Consider the following 11,329-nt stretch of genomic DNA (forward strand, 5'->3'; position numbering starts at 1 on the left):
GTTGATGTGGCCAGGGAAAATAAAGTTTGGGGCTCTCTGCTGGAACTGCTACCTCCGCGACCCGACCACGGATAAGCGGGAGAAGATGGATGGATGGATGGCTGCACATTGTTTCAATGGGTTTTTTACTGTGGAATCCATTGCTGGAAAGACTCCCCTCTAAGCTATTAATTATGACAAGTTCTAGTGTAATTTCTCTCATGTGATATAACCAAACATCCAGCAAGTACTCTACTAATTGAGGAGAGATCAATACAAGCAGTGCTGTAGCAATGATCAAAATCAAAAGACCTTACTGTCTTTGTTTTTTAGCAGCCAGAAATTCGCCTTTTATTGCAGAAAACGAAAAACTGCAGTTCCCAGCAGTCGTCGCTCCTTTCAACTTTTCACCTTCATTTTGTTTCTTACAAATTATGTGTTCAAATCATAGGGTAATGAAAAAAAGGGAAAATCTTTGCTGCTATTCTTAATTCCCTGCCTCTGTGTTTTCTGTCCCCCTCGGTCCTCCTGCAGCAGAGGTATGTGGGAATAATCTTCCACCTACAGTTTGCTCATTAGCAGCAAGTCCTGCTCTCTGCATGGGGCTTTTCATGTTCCTGCGTGCTGACAACAACCTGAAGGAACGCCATCCTCGCTGGGAGAGCGGTGGCGAAACAGTGAGCAGGAGTTGAATCAGGGACAGAGGGCCGGACTGGAGGGGAAACACCACCTCCGTACAGGCCGGTGATTCAGGACACAGTGGGATCTTCTGGGAACAGTGAGGCTTCGTTTCTGTGTGGATGGCCTACACAGACTTATCTGAAAAATGCATTATTATGTACAATTATTTGTATTTTTTTGTTTGACCTTATGATGGCTAAAATTGGATGAGCATTTTAGTTTTCACTTCATATAGAACTGTAAATTGCATGAAATCATTAAGACCCTTCCCATACATTTTGTTTTGTTTTATGTATGTTATGTAACCCAGGAAGAATAGCCAATGCTCATGCTAGTGCTAATGGGGATCCTAATAAAGAATGAATAAAGGCGGAATTCAATACTGATAACCAGATTTAATTGTGTTCATTTTCATCCATCAATAACCGTGTTTTCATTATTTCTTAACCTAAAAACATTATTTCTAATCCAGAGAGCCACATCTGTTTTTCAAGGACTTCAAGGCTGTTCTTTTCGGTTTATAATGTCCTTCAAAGCGAAAAAAATAACCGCTAGGAAACATATATTATGTGGCGTGCTTGCTGTTTTTGTCATTACATTTTATTACGCTGACACTTTTATACAAAGCAACTTGCAAAAAGTGTAATAAACCATAAAGATTCAAACTCAGAACAACAATAGAAATGCATATATATTTGTTTTGAATAAGACAAACCGTTGTAAATGCTTGTCAGAAAGGAAGGTGTAACAATATTTTGAGTTGTGATTTAGATTATGTTTTCCAAAGACAGATTTGAAAGGGTGATGCACATACATATCAGGGTATGATATGCGTAAATGCTCCGCAGGTCGAAGTAGGTCTGCCGTAGCACGGACTGAAACCTAATGCTTTGGCTGCCTGCTCTACCAGGTGAGCTATTAGTATCGCAGAAAAAACTACAACCTATGGAGACTCAGAGTATTCAAAAAATAAAGATATAACACATTTTGAAACTAGCATGATACTATGATACCACCGGAAAGGCTCTTTGCACAAGTAAAAAATAACGCGTGTATCCGCCCTGTGATTCGAGTCATTTCCTTACTCCAAGATTACTGAACATCTGAGAGTTTTTTCATTATTAGACTGACAAGTAATGTACCAAAATGTAGCCGCTTTGTGAAGGTAATACAGGATTTTCCCATGGAGAAATCAGCGGAATACATACAGTTAGCACATATAACCTTGAGATTATCTGAGCTCATTTAAGCCATAAAATGTATTTCTTTCCATATATTATTTTATTTGCTTTATGCGCTCTGTGTAAATTGTAAGCCTTGTTATATTGTTATTCAATAAAATGGAAAAAGGCCAATTTTAAATAAAAGCTGGAATAACGTTTTTCAAAACGCCTGCGAGAGCATTTCTCAACATTTCATCATAAACCCGCCAGAGTTTTATTTATAGTATTCTCCGTATTGTATTTAATCTGATTATTTATTGCATGAAGTTGTATTTATTTATTTGATTCTACCAATGATAAACATTTATTTTGAGGCCCGAATATGAGAATGCGTGGTCCCAACAATATTTTACAACCGATATTAAATAAAGAATAGGGTTTTTTAAACCATAAACCATGTCCAAAACAACCCTGTCTCTCGATAGCGATACAAATAAAAATAAAACAACTTAAGGATTAAGTGATCCTTGATGTATATAGATAACTATCCTCATACTAACTTGACAGGGTATATGCAGGAATCCTGAAGTCAAATGTAAGACCTTTTAAGACCTTTTTTAAGACCCTTCCCATACATTTTAAGACCTCATCGCCACTTGGAGTTTTAACCGGTTACCTTGGCGACACACTTTACCTCACATTGACTATATACAGTATTGATTGTCCTTCCTCCTTATCTTCCAACTATTTGGACGCAAACTTGCATTTCTCCATAACGATGTTGTTTAACAACCGGCGTAAACGGACCTTCGCGCGCTATCAAGCAGTGAGCGTGCGATGTCCTGTTCAGATGACGTCAAATCCAACGGGATGCCAAATAAACTACACAGAATCACACTACACACCTACGCAATGATTACATTCAGGCAGACTGTAGAATACAACCTCTTTGGACAATTTATATACTTATTGAAAACAAGCTACAAAATGTAATACCTTGGAAAATGCCGTTTAATACTTTTTAATAGCCTTCATTTTTGCTAAATTGATTTATCAACTTTTAATACTTTTTAAGACCCCGCGGACACCCTGCTTGAACACAGACAGGTTTTTATTAGCTACTGAAAGCTTTTGGCGATACATGGTTTTCTTAAGCTTTACATTTCACCTCTAATACTAGCCTCGTCTCTTTTGGTTACCATGATGTCGTTATGTAGAGAAAGTAAATCTTTACATCAGCTTATTAAGTATTATACTCCGTCCACGCAAATGAAAAATAGTAAATATGAGTAAACTGAGATGAGGACGTTTTACCTTCCTCCTCCACACCCCCGCTGATCGGAGCCCCTTCTCTTTTTTCTGGTTCTGGATTTAAAAATAAAGGGAAATCCGACTCTATTATAATGACTGTGTCTCTCAGGCACACAATGGATTAATATATTCACAGTTTCTGTTTAAGAAAAACCCATTTAGAGAAGTCAGAATATTAAAACTACCTTTCCCTTTGCCCCATTTCTCCCCCTACACACACATATATGTACACACACATACACGGCATTGTACTGTGTGTGCACACGGGTTTTGAAGGACACTCTCTCGACGTGGACCGGAGTGAAAACTCACATGTATACAATTCGAAACCTCACTATGTCAGAGAGCAGTGGTAGATTAGTGTACGGTCAGCCTTTTAGAAACCCTTCTGGCCGTTTGTATGTACACAAGATGAAGATGACAGCAAACATGAACAATGGACCAAAACAAAATGGCTGTCCGTGGCTGGTATATCAAATATACATACAGAAACGCAGCGTCTGTGTCTGTGATCGCCTGTGTCTGTGATCGCCTGTGTGTGTGTAGGAGTGTGTGTTGTGGGGCTCTTCATGGATGTGTGAGCAGTTGCCTTTTCTTCCACCAATTTAATGTTTTCTTTTGCGTTCTTTACAAAGGTTATCTCTTCCATGTACAGCATAACGAAAGCCAAGAGGCCAAATTACATTTTCGGCACATTATTTTTTTAATGCATTTATGTAGATATAACAATTTTCCACTTCCAAAATAGAATGGAGTCAGTGATTACTCTCTTGCAGGATCTTGAGGAATAGATGTTTTCATTTAGATTAAATAATGTTCATGAAAAGGGCAGAAATCAGATTTTAAGGGACGTTATATTTACATCTCTCTGGCGACTTTTTAGTCAGAGCGTCTTTGTAGGAAAACCTGGTGTAAATAGCAATCACTTAAATCATTCAAATGTATTTAAAGGTTAAATAACTAAAAAGAGATGTACTATTTTTCTGATGTCCTTCAACTTGCACAGGGATTTTGTAACTCGTCAGAACAAATTAGTTTAGGGGAAGATCAGAAAAACACTTAATATCTTTGCTAACAACTTTACTACAATTTGTTGATTTGTTGTTGAGTATATTCCTATATACGCGTCTTCTAAAATGACACAAAATAATATGTTAATATCTACTGTATATGTTAATAGCTTTGTTATTATTAGCAAGAAAACTAAAGCAATTTTAATGGAGTTCAGTTCTGTCTGTTTATTTAGATTTCCAAATTGAAATCCCTTTAGAAAAGCGTTCGGGCTTAGACTTGAAATGTAAGAGCAACCCGACCTGACCTATCACGTCCCGGTTTGACTCCGAGATGCAAGTCTTATCTCTATCCGGTCTAGCTCTATACGGTAACCTAGAAAATGAAAGAAAAAACGGCAAACAAAAAAATCTAATCTGTTTGAAAAGAGAACCAAATCTACATAGTGGAAGAAAACCGTTTGTGTAACAAAGTGGATCATTTAGGTATCAAAACATGCCTCCAATCCGAATCAAACGCATATACATGACTAATATAACAATGGACAAAATCTATATGAATTCAAACAAACAATAACAATGATACCGACTGGAAACATGTTTTTATATCTTTGTATATCTTTGGCTGTAGTGATTCAGTTTCCAGTAGCAGTTTGTGTTTTGAGTGATCGATTGATCAATACCGCTGCTATCCCTCCTGCACTTTCCCTCAGTGGAAACACACACCTGAACACATACAACAAACAGTGAAAAACACTTAAGCTGCCACATCGCGTGTCCTGTATTTCGTAAAATAACTGTATTTTGATAAAGAACTCTTTCTTACACAGCTGGAAATCGATGCGCTCGGTACTTAATGTTTAGTGGCATAAAATACCTTTATTCTTCAAGCCGTTAAGTCATTAAAGCGCGGATAAGGTGACGTTATTTATCCAATCACACACACACAGACACAGGGGAGGTTAAATGAGTATGAAAAGAGATCGGGTGGAAAACACTTGACATGGAAGTGAATATATGGAATCATCGTCCGAACAGAAATACAATCTGACACGCAAATAACACAGGACGTTAATGGAGGCATGAGATAATCTCCGTGGTAACACATATACGGACATATTGAGTGGACCGAATGTCTGTCTTTCCATCTTCTTTTGACCTGAGGCGGCCCACCTCCCCTGTCCCGACTTTACCCAGCTTAACACAGGATAAGTGCTGCCCTCACCTCTGCACTGTTGAGCCAAAGCACTGATATCTCTCTTTTCTCCCCACTATCTCTTCTTCTTCTTCTTCTGCTGCTGCTTTTTTACCCTGCAGTGGTAAGCAGAAGAGGCGAAGAAGGCCCCTAAATCACTGCTGTCACTCAACCTCCTGAGACCAGACCTATGTCAGGGTCCCTGTCACGCACACACACACACACACACACCAACACACACATGAAGAAAAGGCGTCGAGGGACTCTGTGCTGTGTGTGTGGCATTAGTTGAACAAGTGACAACAACAGTTTTCCATCTCACGGTGGAAACATGAAGGACAGGAGGATGGAAGTAAACAAACCCAGCCTGGGATTAAGGGAGAGAGAAGTGTGTGTGTGAAGTGTGTGTGTGTGTGTGTGTGTGTGTGTGTGTGTGTGTGTGTGTGTGTGTGTGTGTGTGTGAAGTGTGTGTTTGTGACATGAACGCTCACACACACGCACACACACACAGAGAAGCACATTTAAGGAGCTCAAAAGGAAAAAGTGACATGCTCACCCTGGATCAGGATGGAAAACACACACACACTATCTCACACACACACTTTCACGTCAGCGCCTATAACACATGCGCCGTTCCTGCAGCCAAATATGAGCAATGTCAAAACGAGTTCACACACACACACATATCGCCCAGATTTTCTCGAGTTGGGATGTGCGGCCAAACTTTGATGTCGTTCCCCGGCTTAGGACACACACACACACACACACACACCATGTGAGTGTGTGTAGGTACATGTTGGTGTGTTTTCCAAGGAGCTCCTATACATGTTTGAAGTTAATCCACGCTGTTAGTTAGACAATATGCATTGTTTGCCTCAAAAGAAGACACACATACACGGAGACACACACGGAAACACACACACACACACACACACACACACTTACCTTCGTTACTGTTAGTTCCCGTGGAGCCCACAGCCTGTAGAGATATAGTCCATAGCAGAATCACAACCAGCCCCAGATCTGAAGCCATGGTGTTCTCCCTCCTCACTCTCTCCCTCTCTGACTCCCCTCTTCCTCACTCTCCCTCTTCCTCACTCTCCCTCTCTGCCTCTCGCTGCCTCCCTCTCTCCTCCTCTTCCTCTCCTTCCTCTGAGTCCCAGGGTTGAAGCGAGAGCCGGCGCTGAGGAGTGTGAGGGCTGCGAGCTCATTGGAGGTCTGAGTTGGAGGCTGCCTTGCCTTTCTGTGGCTCGCCTTCAGTCTGCCGGCTCCCTCACACACACACACACACACACACACACATTCATACATACATACACTTACGGCAGGCAACCGAAAGGGGAGGGGGAGGGACCGGAGTGTCTGTCAAAGTCTCAGCAGCCAATCACAGCGTGGGATCAGCCGGCAATGCACGCTAAATGTTCTCTACGATGACACACCCTCCTGTCCTACCTGCTCACTTTCTGTTTATCTCTCTGGGTCATCAGCTGGCACACACACTCTCTCTCTCTCTCTCTCTCTCTCTCTCTCTCTCTCTCTCTCTCTCTCTTGTCATTGGCTTCTTTCTCACACACACACACACACACACACACACACACACACACACACACACACACACACACACACACTCACACACACACACACACACACACACACACACATACACACACACACACACACACACACACATACACACACACACACTCACACATTCACCTACCCAGTGGCTAATATCTGACTGGTGGGATGGACTGAAAACAGCAGCATGTCTGCGAGGCTCAAGGATCGGTTATTGATCTCCTGTATTGTATTTGTAAAGCTATTATATATGTCCAGGTGCAGCAGAGTTTGTCCTGACATGGTTCTATAAGTGTGTGTGTGTGTGTGTGTGTGTGTGTGTGTGTGTGTGTGTGTGTGTGTGTGTGTGTGTGTGTGTGTGTCTGTTTTGAGTGTTATTCAAGGTCTGTGATCATGTATTGATTCATGCGATAGTGGAACTCTGCAGTTGTGCCGGATCACAGCACCTGTCCTGATCAATCCGTTTTTCACTCAGCAGGTTATGCGGCAGATGACACACACAGACACACACCTTCACACACTGCTGCAAAGTGACCTGAGCTGTGTTGATGTAAAATCATTACTTGTAGTTTATAAAGCTGATTGGAGGTCTTTACTCAATGTAGTTATAGCTAGCTATTGGGGGATGTTGCACATGAAATATTTTGTTTGAATTGAAATGCTTATTTTTTAAATATGTCGGATCCTCTACTCTTGTTTGAACTGAATCAAAGGCACGTCTAACTGCTAGTATCTCGATACTCAAGGCACGTTCTGTGTTTGGATTTCCTCTACATTAACTTTAAGCTGATTTAAAACTTATAAAACTGTATAAACTAAAAGCACTTTGAGGTTCATGCAGTTGTGGGTCCCGTAAGGTGAGTCTGTTTTGTCAGTTTCTTTTTTTAAACTGTCATGATTAAACTCTGAAGCTCATCAAAAGTTATAAGTTACAGCTTTCATTTGTACAACTTCTACTGCTAATTATATTAAAATAAAAGTCACTGTTTACAAAGTTGTCTTCTTCGTCGCCAGTGTCATTGTCCATGTTGATGGCCACGGTCTCCATAATGGTGTTATTGTTTCTAGTAAAAAATCTGATCTACACAAAAAATATAAATATATATTGATGTACTTTCATACACCTAAAACACCTCTGTCGTAGTTGTAGTATTGTTTTTTTTGTAGTTGTTATTATGACAACACACATTCCTACCACCACGAGGTTCAGGTGTAAAACATGTTGGGAAAACAACTTTGGACACATTAGAGAACATTTGAGAAATTGCACAATTTTACAAGACATTTTTTGTTGTTATTTTATATTATTATACATAGTTTTACAAAGGTGTTTATCTGACCTAGTATTACTCTTCTCCACACCCTGCTGTTAACTTCTCAGTTCATGTTTATATTTGATCTGAGAGGAAAAACTCGATGTGTTGTTTTTACTGCCAGTACTACTACCAACATTGCTCATATGACTAAAATTAATAGTCTTAGTTAAAACCACTATCAAAACGTGTTATTATTACTTATTACTGTTAAAACTTATACAAAAATCATCATTACTAATAACATGATTTTGTATTCATTTATTGTGATGTGAAATAATAGTGTTTATAATGTTTGATTTTTTAATTTGTATTATTACAGAATACTTTCAATAAAAAATCCCCTTCTACAATAAGAAAAATATAACTTCTACTATAGAATAGAATATGGAGGGATGAAACCCTCTTTGATGGTCACACATGCAGAGCACACAGCACACAGTGACATGTGTTCTCTGCTTTTAACCCATGCTAGTACCAGGAGTCTAGTACTAGGAGCAGTGGGCTAATAATAATAACTTATTATAATACTACTCAGAATCTACCAATAAGAATAGATTTGTTCTACTACAACTACAGCTATTATTACTACTACACAATATGCTAATTGGAATATTAATAATAATAATAATATAATCTATTATATATACCAATGTGGTTACTAATATTAAAATTGAAAAAAACAAAACATGTTTTATCAGCTCTAATACAAATCTAGTAACTCCAAATAATAATGTACTTAGTTTACTTTAATACTATTACTGCTAATAATAATAATTGTACTTTATATATCTTAGAATAACGATTCAGAATTGTTAAATGCATTTAATCATTCAAGTATTTTTATTATTTAAAAAACCTTTGTAAAAAGTGTTAGAGTTACTGTATGTCTGTCTCCTTGTGAGGGGTTATGGTCTGTTTACTGAGACCCTGTGTGCCGCTGGAGCAGTGTGAGTGTGTGTGTGTGTGTGTGTGTGTGTGTGTGTGTGTGTGTGTGTGTGTGTGTGTGTGTGTGTGTGTGTGTGTGTGTGTGTGTGTGTGTGCGTGTGTGTGTGTACAGGAGTGTGTGTGTACAGGAGTGTGTGTGTACAGGAGTGTGTGTGTGCCCTGCTGCGTGCTGAGTTTCAGACTGAAGTGTCCGGCCTGTGAGCTGCGGGACACGGCATCACACACTCCGCTGCTGCCCCCGCTGACACATTGCTTCATTCTCCTCACACACACACACACACACACACACACGAGAAGAAAAGTAGTCCCTCTCATCCTGCAAAATATTAGAGACTTTAAGAGAGGACTCCCCCCTGAATATGGAGTGTGAGCGTCCATGCAGCTGGCCTGCTAAGTGAGGGGGACGGAGGCTCGGTGTCCAGGCCAAATCGAAGAAGCGCTGCTCCTGCCAAACCACCCCCCAACAACCCCCCCCATCCTCCCCCCCCCCCCCCCCCCAGGCCTGCACACACAGGGGCTTTCTGTGTGTGTGTATAATGCTTCCTGTATAGGGGAAGCCTTGTGCCTACGTGCAGTGTCTCAATAAAGCGTGGAGCGAGCGCAGAAACACAGAGGAGTGCAGCGGGTTATATTCAGGCAGACGTTGTTATTCTCTGTGATTTGTCCCTGCTCTGCAGTGTGTGTCGGTGTGTGTGTGAGGCTCCGTTGCAGTGTGTGTCGTGTGTGTGAGGCTCCGTTGCTCCATTGCTTTACCACTAGGCTGCACTGTCAGTCTTCCTGTCTAATAGGCTGCGAGGACGACAACGCTGTCATCTTTCAGAGGAGAGGACGCTCTGTGAGCCCTTAAACACAACACAAATAATCACTGATTCATGTCCCTGACGTACATGACCAGAGGGATCCGTGGGAGAAGAGATCGCTTTGTGACAAAAAAGGGATCAAATGTAGAAAGAATATGAACTCTATATTACTAGCATGGCATGAGGTATTTTAGAAAAACAACCTTTTTGCCCAGGAACGACTTTCCATTAACCCTTAAATTGGCAGTCACATGACATTTTCTACATTACACACATATTACACTGTTATTGAACCCATATTCTACATTAATACACCCCTTTTACCCATGTTACACTGTTATTACACCATAATTACATAGTCTTTAGACCCATATTACCACCAATATTACAACGTAAGTACTGTATACTGTCATTACACCCACATATCATTACACCCACATTACACATTAACCCCTGTTACACCCATGTTATACTGTTATGAGACCCATATTAAACCCAGTTATTATGTTGTTATTACCCCCATTGTACACAAGGACACAGCCTGTCAAATGACTGTAAGGGTTAAGATGTGCAGCCCGGAGCTACTTGCCATAAAATATAGATATCAAATTGTTTGTTCTGTATTTTTGCACCCGAACATGTTCTCCTTTTATTGTTTTGTATTGAACCAGAAAAAAAAAGATCCCTGAAAAATCACACTCGCTGCTTTCTCCGTCACCTTCTGCATCCGTGATAATTGATTTTCCATGGAGAGACACATCAGTGTGACATCTTAGTTTAGGCAGCAGTGTAAAGTCCCCTTTTCATTTAAAGCTACAGGAGGTGGCAGAAAATGTCCACGTCTAAAATAAAGTGTGTGAAAAATATTATTCTGAGGCATTATTAGGACATTGTGTCTCAGACTATGAATTTAAAAAGACGAGTTATACTAATAGTGTCGGGGTCATTTTGTCCTTTAACCATAATTGAAGCAGTTCGAGGGGAGAATAATGTGTGATAGATGTGTTACTGTAAACACACACACAGACACACACACACACAGACGAGCTCATTAAAATGGCTCCCCATAGGTCTCTGCGCTCACAGTGAGTCTTTGAGAAGCCTTGTTGTTGTATACAGTATTTGTATCCGCCATAATGGGAAATTTTACGACGTGGCAACAGTGAGGGGAGTCCCCTGAACGCCTCGTGATGGGAATTTGAAAATCCACCTGGGTTTACCTGCGGGGTCTGTGGGCATCAGTTAAACCTTAATGTGTGTGTGTGTGAGCAGATGGTGGGGGTCAGTGCGTGCCCATACTGTTTGTGGGGCTCGTTGCTGTGTGTTGGCTAAATATAGCGCCGCAGTGACA

General features: G+C 40.5%; 1 protein-coding gene across 1 annotated transcript in view; it reads right to left on the reverse strand.

The window, feature by feature from the left end:
* epha8 (eph receptor A8) overlaps positions 1 to 6,376 on the reverse strand; it is a 111,214-nt gene extending 104,838 nt beyond the window's left edge. The window contains exon 1 of the mRNA XM_034122005.1: positions 6,285 to 6,376. Coding sequence (XP_033977896.1) covers positions 6,285 to 6,372 — 88 coding nt within the window. The 5' untranslated portion in view covers positions 6,373 to 6,376. The remainder of the gene's footprint in view (positions 1 to 6,284) is intronic.
* Positions 6,377 to 11,329: the final 4,953 nt, after the last annotated feature.

The sequence above is a fragment of the Trematomus bernacchii genome, unplaced genomic scaffold (assembly GCF_902827165.1).
Source record: "Trematomus bernacchii unplaced genomic scaffold, fTreBer1.1, whole genome shotgun sequence".
In the NCBI taxonomy this organism is placed as follows: Eukaryota; Metazoa; Chordata; class Actinopteri; order Perciformes; family Nototheniidae; genus Trematomus; species Trematomus bernacchii.